The sequence below is a fragment of the Chrysemys picta genome, chromosome 20, assembly GCF_011386835.1.
Source record: "Chrysemys picta bellii isolate R12L10 chromosome 20, ASM1138683v2, whole genome shotgun sequence".
Taxonomy (NCBI): domain Eukaryota; kingdom Metazoa; phylum Chordata; order Testudines; family Emydidae; genus Chrysemys; species Chrysemys picta.
In genome coordinates this window covers 2,269,175-2,290,759 of record NC_088810.1, presented here as the reverse complement: position 1 = coordinate 2,290,759, position 21,585 = coordinate 2,269,175, and the positions used below count along the sequence as shown (strand labels likewise).

General features: G+C 55.9%; 2 protein-coding genes across 2 annotated transcripts; both read left to right on the top strand.

Moving 5' to 3' along the window:
• The first annotated feature begins 2,625 nt into the window (after positions 1-2,625).
• On the top strand, positions 2,626-8,903 carry LOC112061073 (phospholipase A2 inhibitor gamma subunit B-like). The gene is made up of 6 exons (XM_024113612.3): positions 2,626-2,761; positions 4,002-4,108; positions 5,462-5,578; positions 6,799-6,951; positions 7,324-7,464; positions 8,528-8,903. Exons 2-6 carry the CDS (start codon positions 4,060-4,062, stop codon positions 8,740-8,742), a joined length of 675 nt encoding a protein of 224 aa, XP_023969380.2. The 5' UTR covers positions 2,626-2,761; positions 4,002-4,059; the 3' UTR covers positions 8,743-8,903.
• Positions 8,904-14,750: 5,847 nt separating this feature from the next.
• Positions 14,751-19,409, top strand: LOC103307078 (phospholipase A2 inhibitor and Ly6/PLAUR domain-containing protein-like). Its single transcript, XM_008177178.3, has 6 exons — positions 14,751-14,883; positions 15,583-15,710; positions 16,127-16,243; positions 17,473-17,625; positions 17,980-18,120; positions 19,033-19,409. Exons 2-6 carry the CDS (start codon positions 15,662-15,664, stop codon positions 19,245-19,247), a joined length of 675 nt encoding a protein of 224 aa, XP_008175400.2. The 5' UTR covers positions 14,751-14,883; positions 15,583-15,661; the 3' UTR covers positions 19,248-19,409.
• The last annotated feature ends 2,176 nt before the right edge of the window (positions 19,410-21,585 follow it).

Genomic DNA, 21,585 nt, shown 5'->3' with positions numbered 1-21,585 from the left:
ATCATAACCAGTAAACCATAACCTTGTCTTAGACACCCCATTTGACCCCTTTTATACAAGATTTGCGTGCCACTACAGGACCTTGGTTGCAACAATGATCTATATGGTCCCAGATTATATCAATAACGTCACAACTCGACACTCAAGAAGGACAAGAGCTATCAGTGGACAACCGGAACCCAGCATTAACCAATTTTTTTGCCCCCCCTACCCTTAAGTTTCGTTCTTGGCTCTATTCCTGATACCCGGAGACAAAGTGGCCTGGTTCCAAAGTGTAGCCTTGGTGGCTGGAATATTAATCCTGCAGAAATGGAAAAATGGATCGCCATCAAATATTGACGCCTGGTTCAGCAGGACAGCCGCCCTGGCAGCTAACGAGCGACTGGTATCGCCCAGGGAGGGAGGCCTGTGACATTCCAAGCAATTCAGGCTGACTTCTTAGAGGTCTACGGTTCACGACAGTGTTTGGCCATTTGGTGGAACACATACAATGGAACAGCTTGAAGAGGAGAGATTGCAGGACCCCCGCCTCCTGTCAGGCTGTTGTACGTCCCTGCGGTTCCAGCCTTCAGCTTAGAAACGGGTGGCGCAAGTTCAAATCCCCTTTCCACCTTCGGCAGAGGGGTGAATGAACCCAGGGGAGGATCCTGGCCACTGGACTAGTGGATCTAAGGGATACCACTCCTGCCACCAACTCCTCCTCTGTGGTGTGTGGAGCCAGTTCTGAGCGCACCTCCTGGATTGAGCCTGGCAGGCAAGATCCTGGCTCCTGGCTCTTGCTGGGACGCAGGCATCAGGGTGCCTGGGGGCAGAAACTTGAGTATCAAGGGAACTTTTATGGCACAAATGTCGAGGCTGAATGACTTGAGCTGCCCAGAGGGCTTGGCAGAAGCCGGGGGGGGGGGGGCGTTTGTGAATACCAGCGGTGCCTAAATCTCTGTGTCCGGGGCCTGCAGTAGCCAGGAATCTAGCCCTAGACCTGTATGTATTTTGTTGCAGGGCTGTTATTTCCCCCTTTGTGGCCCCGTGCAGTTTAGCCACCATGTGGGACACTGCAAGGCTGTTTCCTTTAGGAGGAGAACTCGATGACGCAAGGCAGGTCTCTCTGCCGTGCAAAGACCGCGCACCCCCTCAGCATCCTGCTTCTTGGAGAGCAGCGGGGACAAACAGCAGCAGCCCGTTTCCATGCTCAGAAATCCCCTCGCCTGCCTTTCTGGTGGGCTCTGTGCCCAAGAAGCTCTCTCTCCCTGCTTCCTCCCAGGGTCCTACCCACCGCTGCTGCTCCCACATTCCCTCCCTGCCCCTGGGTTTGCAACCAGGCAATCCCGTCCGCCCTCTGAGCTGCAGGGTCTATGAGATGGGTGCTGTAGCAGGACAGCTACGGCAGAGCGTAAACACAGGTTACGGGGTGGGGGACTTTCTGGCCCCTTCCAAGGTCTACATCTCTCCAATCTATCTGCCGCCCCTGAAATGTTACTTACATAGTAGGTTATGCTGATGCCGCCATGACCAATACATATTTAATAGAGGTCCTTATTTGTATTTTCGTCCCTTGAGGTGTCCATTTTCTATAGGTTAGTTTATGTATGTTGTTACCCTATTAGCATAAATGTCAATTTGCATTCATGGCAGCTTTCCGGTCAAAGGTTCTGTCCGGAACTCTCCGGATGCTGGTGTCAGCGATGTTCTGTGGGTGGCCAATGTCAGTATTCTAAACAAAACTTCACCTCTGGCATGCCACTTCCAGTTCCCTATAACTTATAAGTTACTTAAGTTTACCTATACCAAAGGTTATTGGCCTCAAGCCTCACACTAGCTATTAAAGCCCAATCTTACAGGATAAAAGCCGGTAGGTTCCTTGCATTACTACTAAATCTAATAAAGCAGGATAACAAAGCAATGAATATAATACAGGTAAGCTGGCCCACCGGGCTACAGTCCCTAGCCCCCACTGCTCTAAGTCACTAGGCCCCATCCCCAGAGCTGGGGATAGAACCCAAGTGTCCTGGCTCCCAGCCCCCACTCCCCTCCCAGAGCCAGGGATAGAACCCAGGAGTCCTGGCTCCCAGCCCCCACTCCCCTCCCAGAGCCAGGGATAGAACCCAGGAGTCCTGGCTCCCAGCTTCCCCCCCAGAGCCAGGGATAGAACATGATGACCAGTTTTAACTACTGGATCCCACTCACCTTTCTATGGACTGAGGGACCCTGATTTCCAGTCCCAACCCCACGCTGCTCTAACTACTACATCCTACTCTCCACTCTGCAGAACCCAGGAGTCCTGCCAATCCCATCCCCCACTCCTCTAACCTACAGCTCGCCACTTCTCCCAGGGATGGGAATGAGACCCAGAAGTCCTGCCCTTAACCCACATGCCCTTAGCAAGCCAGGAATAGGACCAGGACTCCTGCCACCCCATCCAGTCTGTGACCCACTTCCCCAAGTTGCCCCCCATCACCCAAGATTTAAAGGGGAGGCGGTTTCACTCAGCCCTGTGGTTGTTTCTCAGCAGGAAGGGTGGCGAGTTTCTCAACGTGCTCGTGTGTCCAAATTGTGTCACTGTTGGGTGGGGGCAGGGCTGGGGAGGGAACTAGGAACTTATGGACTCAACCAAACAAAAGTGCATTACATCAGCGCATGTACCAGAGCCCTTCTATAAAAGGAGGAGAGACACAGATATTGGCAAATCTTTTCTGCTTCACTGAACTATCCGTCTGCTCCACCCCAGCAAACGCTACTCAGCCTGAACCCCTGAGGAGTTTTGGTAAGTAACATCCCTCTGGTATACTGCTGACCCCACTTCCCTCCCAGACAGGGCCGGCTCTGGCTTTTTTGCCGCCCCAAGCAAAAAACGCCCGGCGGGCCGGAGCAGCAAAAGAGGGGGGGGGCGACAAATGGGCTGGCTGGAGCAGCAAAGGGGGGGGAAACAAACCTGCCCTCAGCCGGGGAGGGCGGGGAGAGAGAGAACAAACCGGCCGGCTGGAGCGGCGAAGGGGGAGGGGGGGGACAAACTGGCCGGCCTGCCGGAGCAGCGAAGGAAAAGAAAAACAAAAAAACAAAAACAAAATACCTGCACAGCGTCAGGAGCGTGGGTGCATGGGGACTCCCGGCCCTGCGGACCCCAGGCAGCGGAGTGCGCACCCCAGCTAGCGGGGGGCGGGGGGGAGAGAGAAGGGGGCAGCCAGGGCTTCCGTATGCAGGGCGCTTGCCACGCGGCCCCTCCCGCTGCGCCGCCTGCCGGGAGGGCTCCGCGCCGCTCCGGTCGGCAGGCAGGGAAGGACGCGGGCTGCCCTGCCGGGTTTTCTACAGGGCACTCCCCTCCTCCGCCCCCTACAGGGCAGCAGGAGCAGCAAACCAAAAAGAAAAAACCTGCAGGGGCGGCCAAAGCGGTGAAGCACAAAAAAAAAAGATTAGACGGAATGCCGCCCTTTGGAATCTGCCGCCCCAAGCACGCGCTTGCTCGGCTGGTGCCTGGAGCCAGCCCTGCTCCCAGAGCAGGAATAGAACCCAGGAGTCCTGGCCCCAGCCCTCCTTGGTTCAACCACAAGATCACACTCCCCTCCCAGAGCCAGGGAGACAACCAAGGAGTTCTGGCTCCTGGCCCTGCTTCTGTAACCACGGGGCTCCAGTCCCCTCTTGGGGTCAGGAAAAGAATCAGGTTAGCCGAGCTATCTCTCATTGCTGTAGGGAGCAGCCTTCTTTGACACCCTCTGTTTATAGAGTGGCCGGCTGTGTCTCGCCGTCAAACGGAGCAGCCTGTTTTGTCTCTGTCTTGTTTTTGGTTCTCGCTGTATTCTCGGAAATAAAGTCATGTTATGCGGCAATATTCCAGCAGGAGTATTTGAGGTTTCTCTATGACTTCTCCCTGTGCGTGCCACAAAAAACCCAGCCACGAAGAGGTCAGAGCTGTTGCTACCCCAGAACTGTGGCAAATGGCTCTGTGGCTGTCCCCATCCTTTCGGCCCAATCATGCATATGCAAGTTCCCTTCTGATCTCATTTCAGCCCTTCTGTGAAAAATCCTCCAAAGACCCCAGGGTGGATCTACTGCTCCCCCATAACCATGGAGGCTTCTCTTGTTGTCTGCATCCTCGCTGCTCTCCTGGCTACTGGTGAGTGGGGTCTGTTCCTACAGGGGCTGATTTCCTAACTTCTCCAACGGCTCAGAGCCGCCTGCCGGATGAAACTGTTACTGAACGTAACCGAAAAGAAGCCACAGGATAACGGGGGCTGAGCTGGGGCGTCCGAGGAGGAGAGGGCTGGAAGTCACAAAGTCCCTGTGACAGTGAGTGAAACAATTGTGGAAATGGGAGGAAATATTTATAATTTAAATTGCAAGAACTGTGTCGTGACTGGGCACCTTTCAGAGCTGGCCAGAGGCCAAGGGCATTTCGAACGGGATTGTCTGTTGTGTGACAGGCAGCGGGTCTGAATTTCAGTAGCAGGAGCTCAAGAGAATCTGAAGGGCGGGTCAATGCGATCCCCATCCGGTGTCAGGGGGGCGCAGCTGCACTGGAGTCAGGGGGGCCAGGGCCCAGTCGATGTCAGGGGGGCGCAGCTGCACTGGACTTGATGGTAGGTGGGACTCGGCCTTGCTGCACCGCACTGGAGAGCGACACCAGCTCACACCCGCTGGGGATCTCTCTGGGGTTTGTGAGGTGGGAAAACCCACCGGGGAACTAAAATCTGCAGCGATCCCGGGGAGACGCAGCCCCCGAGCAGCGTGAAGTGTCTGTAGCCAGCGGGGGCCAGGGACCAAACTGGGGCAGCGTGGTGGATGAGGGCAGGGCCGGTGGAAGGATGTTTCACGCCCTCGGCAAAACTTCCACCTTGCGCCCATCCTTGAGCCCCCGCCCTGAGTTGGCGCCCCCGCGGCAGCTCCCCACCCCCTACCCTGAGACACCCCCCCCCCCGCGGCAGCTCCCCACCCCCCACCCTGAGACACCCCCCCCATGGCAGCTCCCCACCCCCCACCCTGAGGCACCCCCCCCGTGGCAGCTCACCCCTGCCCCGCCTCCTTCCCGAGCACGCCGTCGCTGCTTCACTTCTCCCGCCTCCCAGGCTTGCAGCGCCAATCAGGCCTGGGAGGCGGGAGAAGTGAAGCAGCGATGGCGTGCTCGGGGAGGAGGCGGGGCAGGGGTGAGCTGGGACGGGGAGTTCCCCTGCGTGCCGCCCCCCCCCCCTTGCTGCAGGCGGCCCTCCCCGTGCTCCACTGCCCCAGCTCCCTCCGCCTAAATGCCGGCGGCGACCGGGGCGGCCGAAGATCCGGCCGCTGCGGTTGCTGCCGAAGAAAATGGCGCCCCCCAAATCCTAGCGCCCTAGGCAACCGCCTAGGTCGTCTAAATGGTTGCACCGGCCCCGGATGAGGGACCCCAGGGCGCTGTACCCGGCGCTTCCCCGCCGAGCCCCGGGGAAGGCGAGGGAGGGAGAAATCCAGGTGGCTCATGTTCCCTCTCCGTCCCCAGGGGCCTGTCTGCAGTGTGAGCGTTGTGAAGAAGAAGGAAACAGTTGCAAGGGGAACCTACTGACCTGCACTGCTGGGCAAAACTCTTGTGGCGTCGTTCTAACAGAATTTACACACGGTGGGTGAGAGGGACCCTACCCAACGTGGGTCAGGGAACAGTCTGGGGAGCCAGGACGCCTGGGTTCTATCCTAATCGCAGCTCCAGGAAAGGAGTGGGGTGGGTGGGTCTGAGCAGCAAAGGAGCCAGGACACCTGGGTTCTATGCCAGACCCTGTGGCTAGCTCCCCAATGGGGCCTTCGGCTCAGCACTGCGATGCCAACCCCCCAGGCGACTCGCCAGCCAGTGGGCCGGGGCCCGGCTCCCTGTACGGTGCATGGGGAGAAGGAGGCACCTGAGGAGAGGATGCACCAGAGGCCACTGAGTGGGAGCCACCTAAGCCAGCCAATAGGAAATGTCGAGGAAAGGGGAGTGACCAAAGCCTTGTCCCTTACCCAAAGTTTGGCCACTAAGTCCCACCTGCACAGAGACGCCAGGCTCTGCTTGGGGTCCACAGCCCGGAGCCCCTCGCTGGGCGTCCGATATCTGATCCGGGTCAGCCCTTCCTTGTCAATGTCAGCAGTGGAGGAGGGGCTGCTAGGAGACCCCAGTGGCCTGGCGCTGAGCTGGGCCCTGGGGGAGGCAAGTTCAGATCCCCACTTGGCCCGAATTGGGGACTTCATCCGAGATCTCTCCCCTCCTATGGTCATGTCTGGCCCCGGGTCTCTGTACGTCTCCCCTATTGAAGCCACCCCACATAGTATGAAATAGTTAAACATTCCCTGGAACCTGATCCCCCACATCCACTGGGAGCATCCGACAAACAGGGCTCCTGGGTATGCGGGGGGGGGGGGAGCAACCTCTCCCCCCGCCGTCTCCCCCCCCGGCTGTGCATTGTGCAGAGCCTGATCCAGTGGGCGTGCTCCAAGGGCATCTCCTGTGTCAGGCCCTGCAGGTGAGATCAGCAGGGAAACAATGAGTCTGTGAATCCCACCACGGCTAAAGGGTGAGCTGGACGCCCGGTGTTCGGATTTCAGCAGCCCAGCATGTACCCCCCTGGTGGGAACTCTGGCAGGAGATTTGCGGCAGCTGAGTGGGGAGCAGGACGATCTAAGGGCTGGGTTTAGGTGCTGAAATCGGTTTCTTTAGCCCTGCGGGACTTCGAATGAGTCACTTCCCCTCCCCGTGCCTCAGTTTCCCCATGAGTAGAGGCGGGCTAATGGCACATGGGCATCATTGTAAAGTGGGCGTCACTGGGCTGGGAATGGACGGGGGGAAAATCTCTGTCTTCTCCTGTGCAGGGGGAGAGAAGACCCAGACCATTATCAAGGGCTGTGCGACACCCAGCCAATGTAACGCCAGGTTCGTCTCAACGAATTTTGGGAAGAGCATGATGAAAAGGACGAGCATCGCCTGCTGCCAGACGGACGCCTGCACACCGGAGCCTGTTAAAGGTACATCTCCCCTCTCCTGCACCTCCTGCTGCCTGGAACCTGCCCCACATTAACTTCCTGAGACTGGTCCTCCCGCCCTGCAGGGGGCTCCCCATGGAATAACACTGAGTCCCTGGCTGGGTGGAGTTTAGTGGGCGGGGCTTTAGGCTGCCCCCAGGTGTGAACCCAGCTGACCCCACCCGGGGCGGGGTCCAGGGCTCCCTGCTGCAAACCTCTCCCCTGCCCCTGCTGCCTCCAGCGACCCCGGAGCTACAGCTCCCCCTGCAGGGGACGCCCAGGGCTGAGCTGTGCAGCCCCCAGCTGCTCTCCCTGCCCCGACGCCGCCTGGGGCGCGTCCCCCGACCTGACTGCGTTTGCTCCACTTCTTCCCAGTGCCCCCGGCTAACACCACCCTGAACGGCCTGCGCTGCCCAGCCTGCTACGCTCCGTCCTCTCAGCAGTGCCGTGAAGAGACCATACAGTGTACAGGAGCCGAGACCCAATGTATGGACATCGCCGGGCCCCAAAATTCTGGTAACTTCCGTTCATTTGTTCTGGGGTTATTTTTCCTTTGCTGTCCCGCGCCCCCAAGGGCAGAAGCGAGATGCTGCGTGTCGTCCGCTAAATAAAGGTATCGGCTGCAGATCAGGACACCTGGGTTCTGTTCCCAGTGCTGGCCTCTGGTGTGACCCTGGCCCAGTGTCTTCCCCGCCCTGTGCCTCTGGTTCTCCTCCGTCCATTGCCTGTCTACAGTTTAGTCACTAAGGTCTCCGTGGCAGGGACTGGTTTAATATTGGGAGACCCAGTCGTGCCGGGCACTGAACAGACTCCCCGCGAAGATAAGGGACCCATACTCTGCTGGGCGCTAAAGACTTATAGGGAGATATAGTCCATGCCCCAAAGAGCCTGCAACTGTAACCCACCCACCTCCTGGGTGTGGTGTCCTGTCCACTGTAGTGGCACTGAGACCACTTAGTGAGAAGGAGTTTGCTCTATAGCCTGTTGGCTTTTGCCTCATGCACTAAGCTCCAGAGGTCCCAGGTTCGATCCCGCCCGCCAACACCCGGCGTCTGTCGGCATTACACAATCTCTGTAGGCATAGTGGGGATCATTCTCCTAGTTTCAGAGACTGGGAAACGGAGGCATAGAGTAGTGACACGACTTTCCCAAGGTCACACAGGAAGGCTGTGGCAGAGCTAGGAATTGACCCCAATTTTGCAGGATCCCATCATGATGCCTTAACTCATTATGAAGCCACCCTTCATAAAGATCCCACCGCTGCCACCAACAGGCAGCTGCTACTTTGCAGCATGAGTGGTGTCGCTAATACAGGCCATATCCAATCTCGGTATCCTCAGTGTGCTCTAGATCACGGCTGCAAGTGACTTATTCAAGGACACACAGTGAGTCTGTGTCACAGTAAAGGAGAAGGGGGAGACATGCTGGGGGCAGCAGAGCCAAAGGGGAGGCGGTGGGGGTCTCGGCGGGGCTCAGAGGGGCAGAGCTGAGGAGGGGCAGGTTGTTGTGTCCTGGTCCAGTTCAAGGAATGGATCGGCACCCCTCACACTGATCACCTCCTTTCCTCCCCCACATGCAGGTGGATCTGCCACGAAGACCGTCATGAAGGGCTGTGGTACTCAGTATGTCTGTGCCCAAATAAATGAGGGTTCAGGGGCCTTCGCAGGGATCAAAGAAGAGGTAACCACGGCCAGATGCTCACCAGCCTCCAGCGCGACCGGCACAGCTCTGGAACCAGTGAGGCTCCTCTTCCCAGCCCTCGCTGGGCTCCTCCTGCTGAAGTTTCTCTCCTGATTCCCCACTCGGTGCAATGGCCACGCCACACCCATAACACCCCGGCCGCCTGCATTAGCCCCTCTCGGCAGCCGCTCTCCCCTCTCAGGGGCTCTGGGCTCCCGCCTGGATTCGCTTCCCCTTTATATTGATCCGCTTAATAAAACAAACTGGAGACCAAAGTCTTTAGAAATCTGTGGGGGGAAATTTCAATTCTCATGGGCGGGGCTGTCAAGAAGCCAATTAGTCAGTGACCCCTAGTGGTGAAATGAGGCAGCACAGGCCAGGAGCTACAATCCCCGGGGGGGACCACAGGCTCAGTCCGGGTCCAGCAGACACAGTAAAGAACTTTCCTTTATAGTCATCACAGCCAAGTCCTGCCCCTATTGCCCTCAGCAGCGCCCCCTACAGCAGGTCCACCTGAATTACAGGCCACTTTGGAAACTGTTGGCCAAACCTGCGAGGGAGATTGTGTGGCCCAGCTGGGAACAGAAGCCTGGTCTCAAAAGCCCTGACCCAAAACGCAAGCACATGCTTAACTGTAAGCACATGAGCATTTGAGGCTAAGTCAGGTGCTTAACAGTAAGCACCGTGCTTCAGAGCCTTGGTGAATCGGGGCCTGTGGTAGCAGGCACCACGTGTGGGCTGTGAACGCTGGCATCCCTGTGGAATTCGGGCTATTTGTCAGCGATAAGGAGAAGCCTTGATCGTCCCCACATGGTCCCTCGAAACAGCAGAAGGAGGGATGGAGTGGGGTGAATGGAAAGAAGTGAGGATGTTTCCGAGATCGGTGGGGAAGCAAATCAAATACGATTGGTCCCCGGCCTCTTTATAACAGCCCTGAATGTCTTTGTGGACAGTTCTCAGCTCCCCGCCCCACCTCCCCATTCTTCTCTCAAGACTAAACGTGCCCGGTTTTTAAACTTTCCTCACAGGTCAGGTTTTCTAAACCTTTGGTCTTTTCTCTTGCTCTCCTCTGGACTCTCTCCAGTTTGTCCCCATCTCTCCTAAAGCGCGGTGCCCAGAACTGGACCCAGTTCTCCAGCTGGGGCCTCCCGAGGGCCGAGCAGAGCAGGACAATGACCTTCCGTGTCTCAGATACGACACACCCATTACTACACCCCAGAATGAGATCAGCCTTTTCTGGAACTGTATCACACTGTTGGCTCATATTCAACTTGTGATCTGCCATCACCCCCAGATCCTTTTCACTGGTATGATTGTCTAGCCAGTTATTCCCCATTTGGCAGTTGTGCATTAGATTTTTTGCCTTCCTGTGTGTCGTAATTTCCACTTGTCTTGACTGAGTTTCATCTTGCTGAATTGAGACCAATTCTCCAATTTGTCAAGGTTGTTTTAAATGCTTCTCCTTCCCTCCCAAGTGCTTGCAACCCCTCCCAACTGGAAGTCATCTGCAAAGCACACGCTCCGCTCCATTACCCAAGTCATCTGTGAAAATATTGAATAGTACCAGACCCTGGACTGGCCCCGGGACCCCATTCGATACACCCTCTAAGTCTGAGAGCGAACCATTGATAACTACTCTTTGAGGAGGGTGTAGCGGGGCGGTTACCCCGCTCCTAGGGGAAAAGGTTGAAGGCAGATGAGGTAGGCGTTGTGGGGAGGCAGCCACAGCTGTGGCCACACCCAATCAGGCCAGAGCTGGCCTTGATACAAGGGCTAAGGGAGGAGTGGGTCAGTCTCACTCCAGCTGGGAGTGGGAAGGGCCTGGCTGCCTGGGAGCACAGGGTACCTTGGGCAGAGCAGGGCTGGGGAAGGACAAGAGGATCTGGGGAGCTCCAGCCTGGCAACTCCCCAGGCTGAGGCCTTGTTAAAGGCCTAAGGACGTATTGGGGCGGCAGAGGTGTAGCCCAGGGATAGGCAGAGGCAGCCGGTCCAACCCCCTTGCCAGTGATGAGTGGTTTCCAGAGTGCAGTCTGCCCCAGGGAGCAGGGGCTAGATGACGACTGGCAGTAGCCACTGAGGCAAGGTGGGCATCGAGGGTTGGGGGTTCCTCTGGGAGGGGAGACCCAGAGTGTGGGGGGTACTGCTGTGGGGCAGTGCCCCAAGATAAGAGGGCACGGGAAAAGTCAGACCAAATCTCTCAGCTGGCTCTCCTCCTACCTCTTCCTGGTTTGCCTGCCGCCCTGCCGGACTGTGTGAGTCAATCGAGTTGCTCTGGGATCAGCGAGCCACGTGTCCCCAGAAAGCTGATATTCTCTTCCCAAAGGTCTCAGCTGATTGTGCTCTTGTAAAATTCACCCTTCCCATCACCCAATCGCTCGGCTAACCATATCGGGGAATCTCCAGGTACCAGGAATAGATCCAAGAATCAAACGTAAGCGGGCATGGGGTGGGGGGGACTTGGTTAACACTGGGTTAAGGCTGCCTGGTGATAGGTCCTGCCCTTGCAGAGCATCGAGTTCAGAAAACACAAACGTCTGTAACACAGGAAATAGCAGGTTAAGGCAAAGGCCCCTGTAGCACCACTCTGCCCTCTCCCAGTGATGCTCCACAACGCCCCGGGAACACCTTCTCGCTCACTGCCTTTTCAGGCAATGGACAGGGGCTCCCTGTACTGCCCCTACGTCCCTACACTCAGCTTCTCCCCCGACGTGTGGAAAATGTCACAGCTGCTTCGTACCCTTTTCCGGCCCCTTCACATACTAACTCAGGAACCCACCTAACCCTCTACCTGCCAACTCCCCTGGGCCCTGCTGTGGACATGAGCCACCCAATCGTGTATTGACACGTGTGACGAAGTTGGGGAGTTTTGTAGTGTTTTACATGACTAGTGTGTGCGCGCCTCAGTTTCCCTGTGTGCTGCATGTTTCACAAGGTGGTGGGAAAGGGTTTGTTGTTGCAGAGGACCAGGTGTGACCTCGCCTGGCAGCTGGGATCCCCGGACACCGGCCTGGAGATGGGGAACCCTAACAACTGGTGACCTGCTGACTAAGAGGCAATGGAAGAGGGGCTGCCAGGAGACCCCAGCGGTTGGGCGCTCAGCTGGGCCATGGGGGAGCCAAGTGGGAACCGAATTTGGCCGGGATCTTCAGCCCAGATCTCTCCCCTCCTACGGTGGTGCCCGACCCCTTGGCCTCCGAGGGGGTCTCTCAGTCTCCCTTTTTGAAGTTGCCCCACATTGTATGAAATAGTTAAACATTCTCTGGACCCTGATTCCCCCACATCCATGGGGAGCATCCGACCCCCTGGGCTCTTGGGTATATGGGAGGCAACCCCCCTCCATCTCCTGCCTTGGCTGGGCTTTGTGCAGGGCCCGATCCATTGGTTGTGCTCTGAGGGTGTCCCCAGGATCAGGCCCCGCAGGTGATATCGTCAGGTTAAGGCCTAGTCTGTGAATCCCGCCGTGGCTCAGGGGTGAGCGGGATGCATGGTGTTGGGGTTTGGGTGGCCCTGCACATACCCACCCCCGAATTAATTCCTCGAGCCGACCTCTGAGAACAACATCCCATCTGGATTTACAAATTGTCAGTGATGGAGACTCCACCGCGCCCCATGGTAAATTGTCCCAATGGTTAATTACTCTCACCATTAGAAAATGACGCCTTCGTTCCAGGCTGAATTTGTCCGGCTTCAACTCCCAGCCATTGGATCATGTTAGACCTTCCTCCGCTTGGCTGGAGAGCCCATTGTCAAATATTTGTTCCCCAGCGTTTATACACTGGGATCAAGTCACCCTCTAACCTCCTCTTTGTCAAATAGATGGAGGTCTTGGAGCTCTTCCAACACATCTCTCCACCATTCAGTGCAGCTCCAGTGAATGCCGCTGGAGTGCCATCACCATGGGGACAGAGTGATGGCTACCTGGGCATTTACCGTAACTCGGGATTTCCTGGTTTCCAGAAGGTTGGATTTTGCTGGACTCGACACTCTGGAAGGACAAGAGCTATCAACGGGCAACCAAAACCCGGTGTTAACCAAGTTTTTTGCCCCCCTACCATTAAGTTTCATCCTTGGATCTATTCCTGATACCCGGAGATAACCTGGTGACAAGGCGGCGTGGTTGCTTCGGTGACTGAAATATTAGTCCTGCAAAAATGGAAAAGTTGATTGCCACCGAATTTTGATGCCCGGCTCGGCAGGACGCCCGCTCTCGCAGCTAACGAGCGACCGGTGTTGTGCAGAAAGGGGAGCCCCGTGACATCTGAAGCAATTTGGGCTGACTTTGCTACGATTCACATCGGTGTTTGGCTGTTCGGTGGACATACAGCGGAACAGCTTGAAGAGGAGAGATGGCAGGACCTCCTATGTCAGGCGGTTGTATGTCCCTGCGGTTCCAACCCTCAGCTCAGAAGCGGGTGGCGCAAGTTCAAATCCCCTTTCCACCTCCAGCAGAGGGGCGAATGAACCCAGGGGAGGATCCTGGCCACTGGACTAGTGGATCTAAGGGATGCCACTACTGCCACCAACTCCTCCTCTGTGGCGTGTGGAGCCAGTTCTGAGCGCACCTCCTGGATTGAGCCTGGCAGGCAAGATCCTGGCTCCTGGCTCTTGCTGGGACGCAGGCATCAGGGTGCCTGGGGGCAGAAACTTGAGTATCAAGGGAACTTTTATGGCACAAATGTCGAGGCTGAATGACTTGAGCTGCCCAGAGGGCTTGGCAGAAGGGTGGGGAGGGGGGGCATTTGTGAATACCAGCGGTGCCTAAATCTCTGTGTCCGGGTTCCCGAAGTAGCCAGGAATCTAGCCCTAGGCCTGTATGTATTTTGTTGCAGGGCTGTTATTTCCCCCTTTGTGGCCCCGTGCAGTTTAGCCACCATGTGGGACACTGCAAGGCTGTTTCCTTTAGGAGGAGAACTCGATGACGCAAGGCAGGTCTCTCTGCAGTGCAAAGACCGCGCACCCCCTCAGTATCCTGCTTCTTGGAGAGTAGCAGGGACAAACAGCAGCAGCCCGTTTCCATGCTCAGAAATCCCCTCGCCTGCCTTTCTGGTGGGCTCTGTGCCCAAGAAGCTCTCTCTCCCTGCTTCCTCCCAGGGTCCTACCCACCACTGCTGCTCCCACCTTCCCTCCTTGCCCCTGGGTTTGCAACCAGGCAATCCCGTCCGCCCTCGCGGCTCAGCTCTGAGCTGCAGGGTCTATGAGATGGGTGCTGTAGCAGGACAGCTACGGCAGAGCGTAAACACAGGTTACGGGGCGGGGGGGGGGTGTTCTGTGGCTGTCGGACCTCCGCCTCCCCAAGCAATGGTAGCTTCCATCAGCCTAGCTACCTCTACACTGGGGGTAGGTTGGCATAGCGACAGTGCTCAGTCCCTAGCCCCCACTGCTCTAACTCACTAGGCCCCACCCCCCACAGCTGGGGATAGAACCCAGGCATCCTGGCTCCCAGCCCTCCCCCCCACTCTATCCTACTTGCCCCCACTCCCCTCACAGAGATTAAGCTAGAACCCAGGAGTCCTGGCTCCCAGTCCCTCTCCCCCACCCCAGAACTGTGGATAGAACCCAGGCATCCGGCCAGCTCTAACCCACTAGACCCCACTCCCTTCCCAGAACTGTGGATAGAACCCAGGAGTCCTGACAACCAGTTTTAACTACTGGACCCCACTAAAATTTCTATGGAACCCAGGAATCCTGACTGCCAGTCGCAACCCGACCCTGCTCTAAGTGGTACACCCTACTCCCCACTCCGCAGAACCCAGGAGTCCTGCCACTGCCCGCCCCTACTCCTCTAACCACTTCACCCCACTTCTTCCGGGGCGGAAAAGAGACCCAAGAGTCCTACCCTTGATCCACATGCCCTTAGTAGGCCAGGAAGAGGACCCAGGAGTCCTGCTTCCCCATCCAGCGCGTGACCTGCTTCCCCATGTTGCCCCCCAAGATTTAAAGGAGATGTGGTTTCAAGAATCCCTGTGGTTGTTTCTCAGCAGGAAGGCTGGCGAATTTCTCAACATGCTTGTGTGTCGAAATTGTGTCACTGGTGAGTGGGGGCAGTGCTGGCGAGGGGACTAGGAACTTATGGAACGAAGCAAATGAAGAATGCAGGGATTTTAAAGTTTCAGTATTACATCTGCGCATGTACCAGAGCCCTTCTATAAGGGGAAGAGAGAGACAGACATTGTCAAATCTTTTCTGCTTCACTGAACTATCCATCTGCTCCACCCCCGGCAAACATTACTCAGCCTGAACCCCTAAGGAGATTTGGTAAGTCACATTGGGTCTGTTGGTGCTCTAACTGCCAGACCCTTCTTCCATCTTCAGAGCAGGAATAGAACCCAGGAGTCCTGGCCCCATCCCTCCCTGGTCCAACCTCGAGACCAGTGATAGGACCCAGGTGTCCTGGCTCCTAGCCCCACTTCTCTAACCACTAGGTCCCAGTCCCCTCCTGGATCCAGGACTACAATCAAAGTGGGCAAGCTGTCTCCTGGTGCGGAAGAGAGCAGCCTGCTTTGTCTCTCTCTTGTTTTGGGGTCTTGTGTGTAATTTTGCTGGATTCATAGAATATCAGGGTTGGAAGGGACCTCAGGAGGTCATCTAGTCCAACCCCCTGCTCAAAGCAGGACCAATCCCCAGACAGATTTTTGCCCCAGATCCCTAAATGGCCCCCTCAACGATTGAGCTCACAACCCTGGGTTTAGCAGGCCAATGCTCAAACCACTGAGCTATCCCTCCCCCTTACTTATCCCTTACTTCTCAGAAAGAAAGTCATTTTACACTGCAACTTTCCAGAAGGAGTATTTGATATTTGTCTGTGACTTCTCTGTGTGGGTGCCACCAACATACCAGCCACTAAGGGGTCAGAGAGGCACAGCTACCCCAGAATTGTGGCAAATGGCTCTGTGGTTTCACTCACACTGTTAACTGGTTTATGCATGTGCAAGTTCCCTTCTGATCTCATTTCAGCCTGTCTGTGATAAATCCTCCAACTGGAGATTTGGTTGCATCACAGACCCCAGCGCCGATCTACTGTTTCCCCATCACCATGGAGGCTTCTCTTGCCGTCTGCATCCTCGCTGCTCTCCTGGCTACGGGTGAGTTGGGTCTGTTCCTACAGGGGCTGATTTCCTAACTTCTCCAACGTGCCAACAGCTCAGAGCCGCCTGCCGGATGAAACTGTTAGTTAATGTAACCGAAAAGCAGCCGCAGAATAACGGGGCTGAGCTGGGGGCGTCTGAGTGACAACGTCCCAGGAGGAGAGGGCTGGAAGTCACAAAGTCCCTGTGACAGCGAGTGAAACAATTGTGGAAATGGGAGGAAATATTTACAGTTTAAATCACTAGAATCGTGTTGTGACTGGGCATGTTTCAGAGCTGGCCAGAGGCCAAGGGCATTTCGAATGGGGATTGTCTGTTGTGTGACAGGCTATTTGAAGGGCATTTATATGTGATCCCCAGCCGGTGTCAGGGGGCACATCTGCACTGGACTCATGTTCTCTCTCCGTCTCCAGGGGCCGGTCTGCGGTGTGAGGTTTGCGATGGATCAGGAACCAGATGCACGGGCGATCTAGATACCTGCCGAAATAGGGAAGACTCTTGTGGCATCACTCTGACAGAAGACACAGCGGGTAGGTGAGATGGACCCTACTCAACATGGGTCAGTGAAGATGGTGGGGATCCAGGACGCCTGGGTCCTCTCCTAGTCCCAGGTCTGGGAAGGGCGTGGGGTGGGTGGGTCTGAGCAGCGGTTAAGGAGCCAAGACGCATGGGCTCTATGCCACACCCTGTGGCTAGTTCCCCAACGGGGCCTTTGGCTTAGCACTGCGATGCCGAACTCCAGGTGACTTGCCAGCCAGTGGGATGGGGCCGGGCTCCCCGTTGTGTGCATGGGGAGAGGGAGGTGCCTGAGGATGGGATCCACAAAAGCCAGCCAATAGGAAATGCTGAGGAGAGGGGTGTGGCCTAAGCCCCGCCCCTCACCCTAAGTTCGGCCCTGAGTCCCGGCGGCACGGAGGTGCCCAGCTCTGCTTGGGGTCCACAGCCGGGAACCACTCACCGGGAGTCCAGCTTCTGGACCAGGTCAGCCCTTCTTTGACTATGACGGCAGTGGAAGAGGGGCTTCCAGGAGACCCCAGCGGTTGGGCGCTCAGCTGGGCCATGGGGGAGCCAAGTGGGAACCGAATTTGGCCGGGGTCTTCAGCCCAGATCTCTCCCCTCCTACGGTGGTGCCCGACCCCTTGGCCTCCGAGGGGGTCTCTCAGTCTCCCTTTTTGAAGTTGCCCCACATTGTATGAAATAGTTAAACATTCTCTGGACCCTGATTCCCCCACATCCATGGGGAGCATCCGACCCCCTGGGCTCTTGGGTATATGGGAGGCAACCCCCCTCCATCTCCTGCCTTGGCTGGGCTTTGTGCAGGGCCCGATCCATTGGTTGTGCTCTGAGGGTGTCCCCAGGATCAGGCCCCGCAGGTGATATCGTCAGGTTAAGGCCTAGTCTGTGAATCCCGCCGTGGCTCAGGGGTGAGCGGGATGCATGGTGTTGGGGTTTGGGTGGCCCTGCACATACCCACTGGTAGAAACTTTGGCAACAAAAGGACTTTATGGGCAGGAGATTCGGGGCCCCCAGGGTTAGGCATCGGCTGAGTAGGCAGTTGGAGGATCTAAATGCTGGATTTTGCTCCTGAAATTGCTTTCTCTAGCCCTGCGGGATGTGGGGTGAGTCACTTTCCTCACTGTGTGCCTCAGTTTCCCGATGGGTAGAGGAAGGCTAATGGCACAGGGCCGTCGTTGTGAAGAGGACGTCGATGGGGTGAGAGTGGAATGGGAATAAATCTCAGACTTCTTCTCCTGTGCAGCGGGAAGGAAGACCCAGAACGTTCTCAAGAGCTGTTTGTCACCCAGCCAATGTGAAGCTGGAGCCATCTCCATGAATTTTGGGACGGCAAAGGCCAGAAGGATGAGCATCACCTGCTGCCAGACAGACAACTGCACACCGGACTCTGTTAAAGGTACATCTCTGCAGCTCCTCCCTCATCCCCTGCACCTCCTGCTGCCTGGAACGTGCCCCACGTTAACTTCCTGAGACTGGTCCTCCCACCCTGCAGGGGGCGCCCCATTGAATAACATTGAGCCCCTGGGTGGGTGGAGTTTAGTGGGCGGGGCTCTAGGCTGCTACCAGGTGTGAACCCAGCTGACCCCACCCTGCTGCAAACCTCTCCCCTGCCCCTGCTGCCCCCGGAGCTACAGCTCCCCCTGCAGGGGCACCCAGGGCTGAGCTGTGCAGCCCCCAGCTGCTCTCCCTGCCCCGACGCCGCCTGGGGCTCGTCCCCCGAGCTGACTGCGTTTGCTCCGCTTCTTCCCAGTGCCCCCGGCTGACACCAAACCCAATGGCCGGAGCTGCCGTGGCTGCTACTCTCTGTCCTCTGAGCAGTGCCGTGAAGAGACCATACAGTGTACTGGAGCCGAGACCCACTGTTTGGACGTTGCCGGGCCCCTAAAATCTGGTAACTTCCGTTCATTTATTCTGGGGGTATTTTTCCTCCGCTCTTTTCCCCCCGCGTAGAGCAGAAGCGAGATGCTGGGTGGAGGCCACTAGGGAAAGGTATCGGCTGCAGATCAGGACACCTGGGATCTGTTCCCAGCGCTGGCCTCCGGTGTGACCTTGCGCCAGTGTCTCCCCCTCCCTGTTCCTCTGGTTCTCCTCCATCCATTGCCTGTCTATAGTTCAATCTCTAAGCTCTTCATGGTAGGGTCTGATATAGTATTGGGAGCCCCTCTCATGCCTGGACTGCGCAGACCCCCAGGAAAGAAAAGGGACCCAGGCTGTGCTGGGCTCTAAAAACTCATAGGGAGATAAAGTCTGTGCCCCAAAGAGCCTGCAATCTCTGTAGGCATAGTGGGGATCATTCTCCCCATTTAACATATGGGGAAACAGAGGCACTGAGCAGTGCCGTGACTTGCCCCAGGTCACACCGGGAGGCTGTGGCAGGGCTCGGAACTGAGCCTAGCTTTGCAAAGTCCCATCATGGTGCCTTAACTCACTGTGAAGCCACCCTTCTTAGAGATCCCACTGCTGCCACCAACAGGGAGCTGCTGCTTTGTTAGATGAACTGTGGGGATAAAACAGGCATGAGTCAATCCAGGTGTTGTTGGCGGGATCTAGGTCGGGACTGCAAGTGACTTGTTCATGGACACCCTGTGAGTCTGTGTCACATTAAAGGAGCGGGGGAGGCCATCCAGGGCCAGACATGCTGGGGAGAGCAGAGGAGATGGGGAGATGGAGGCTGGGGGGGGGCTCAGTGGGGGTCACAGGGGCAGAGTTGAGGAAGGGGGGGCTGTTATTTCTTAGTCCAGTCAAGGAATGGTGCTGCGCCCCTCACCCCGATCGCCTCCTTCCTCCTCCCCCCCCCATACAGGTGGAAATACCATTAAGATCATCATGAAGGGCTGCGTTACCGAGTCCGTGTGCTCCCAGGTAAATGCAGGTTCTGGGACCTTCCTGGGGATCCGTGGAGATCTACCCAAGCACACATGCAGAGCAGCCACCAGCGCGGCCGGCACAGCTCTGGGACCAGCCGGGCTCCTTCTTCCCACCCTCACTGGGCTCCTCCTGCTGAAATTTCTCTCCTGATTCCCCACCCCATGCAATGGCCCTGCCACATTCAATAACACCCCGGCTGCCTGTGTCTGCCCCTCTCTGCAGCTGCTCTCCCCTCCCAGGGGCTCTGGGCTCCCAGCCGGATTCGCTTCCCCTTTAGATTGTTCCACTTAATAAAACAAACTGGAGACCAAAGTCTTTGGAAATTTTAAATTGATTGGGGGGGAGGGATTTCAATTGTAGTGGGTGGGGCCATCAAGAAGCCAAATTAGTCTGAGAGTGGCCTCTAGTGGTGAAATGAGGCAGCACAGGCCAGGAGCTAGAATCCTCGGGGGGACCAAAGGGTCAGTCCGGGTCCAGCAGACACAGTAAAGAACTTTCCTTTATAGTCATCACAGCCAAGTCCTGCCCCTATTGCCCTCGGCAGCGTCCCCTACAGCAGGTCCACCCAAATGACAGGCCACTTTGGAAACTGTTGGCCAAACCTGCGAGGGAGATTGTGTGGCCCAGCTGGGAACAGAAGCCTGGGCTCAAAAGCTCTGACCCAACACGCAAGCACATGCTTAACTGTAAGCACATGGAGGCTAAATCACGTGCTTAACAGTAAGCACCACGCTTCAGCGTCTCACTGAATCCTGACCTGTGATAGCGGGACCCACCTGTTGGCTCTGAACACTGGCAGCCCTGCAGAATTCGAGGCATTTCTCAGGGATAAAGAGAAGGATTTGATCATCCCCACAGGGTCCCTCGAAGCAACAGAGGGGGGGTGAATGGAGAGAAGTGAGGACATTTCAGGGATGGGTAGGGAAGCAAATCAAATACAATTGATTAATAACAGCCCTGAATGCATTTGAGGACAGTTCTCAGGTCCCCCCCTCAGTTTTTTAATCTTTCCTCACAGGTCGGGTTTTCTAAGCCTTTAATCATTTCTGTTGCTCTCCTCGGGACTCTCTCCAGTTTGTCTCCATCTCTCCTAAAGCGCGGTGCCCAGAACTGGGCCCAGTTCTCCAGCTGGGGCCTCCCCAGGGCCGAACAGAGCAGGACAATGACCTTCCGTGTCTCATGTACAACACACCCATTACTACACCCCAGAATGAGATTAGCCTTTTTATTTTTTTGCAACTGCATCATGTTGTTGGCTCATGTTCAATTTGTGATCCACTATCACCCCCAGATCCTTGTCAGCAGTACGACCCCCTAGCCAGTGATGCCCCATTTTGTAGGTGTGCATTTAATCTTTTTGTGTTCCTGAGTGTCGTACTTTGCACTTGTCTTGATTGAGTTCCATCTTGTTGAATTCAGACCAATTCTCCAATTTGTCAAGGGCGTTTTGAATGCTAATCCTGCCCTCCAAAGTGCTTGCAACCCCTCCCAGCTGGGTGTCATCTGCAAAGCACACTCTCCGCTCCATTACCCAAGTCATTCATGAAAATATTGGATCGCACCAGACCCAGGACTGACCCCGGAACCCCACTAGAGACACTCTGCAAGTCTGACAGTGAACCGTTGATAAATACTCTTTGAGGAGGGTTTTTGATCAGTTGTGCACCCACCTAATATAGTAATGTCACCTCATCCTCATTTGCCTGTTTGCTTGTGAGGATGTCATCTGGGATGGTGTCAAAAGCCTCCTTCAAATCAAGATTTCTCATGTCTGCTGCTTCCCTCCGTCCACTAGGCCAGTTGCTCTGTCAAAGTAGGAAACCAGGTTGGTTTGACATGATTTGTTCTTGATAAATCCACGCCGGCTGTTCCTTATAACCTTCCCCCTGACTGAAAAATGGAAAAAGAGAGGGAAGGGGAAGGTCAATTTTCAGTTTTCCTCATTGCTGAAACTGAAAATATTTTCTATACTCATGTACAATACAGACCCTGTCCGTCCTGCCCCAACTCCCCGGGTGTTAGTAACATCCAGTGTTTCCACTCCTAATTCAGTTCCACCCACAGCAGCTTCCAATATACCGTTGGAGGCCTTCCTATGGATTTTTCCATATACCATCATTTTAACCAGACTGCCCAGCCCTTATGAAGAGTCTACATCTAGGACGCCTTGAGGTGCGACCTTGGATACCTTTAACCCAGTGAGGTCCAAGTCAGTTTGTTTTAGAGATCGTATTGGTGTTACAGTAACTTGTTCCCTATAATCCAGTTTTACCACATGTGGTCCATTCGATGGGTGTCTTCTTGGGGTTTTTTTTTTATATCCGATTCAGTTGCAAGTACCTTCAAGTTTAATTGTACCCAAATGCTTAGCCATGTATATTTACCTAACTGGGTAGGGACAGTATGAAGAAGTGGTCAGACACTGATCTTGTAAGTGAACGTTAGGCTACTTCTTAATATATTTACTGCCCTGGGTTTCTTTGATTCA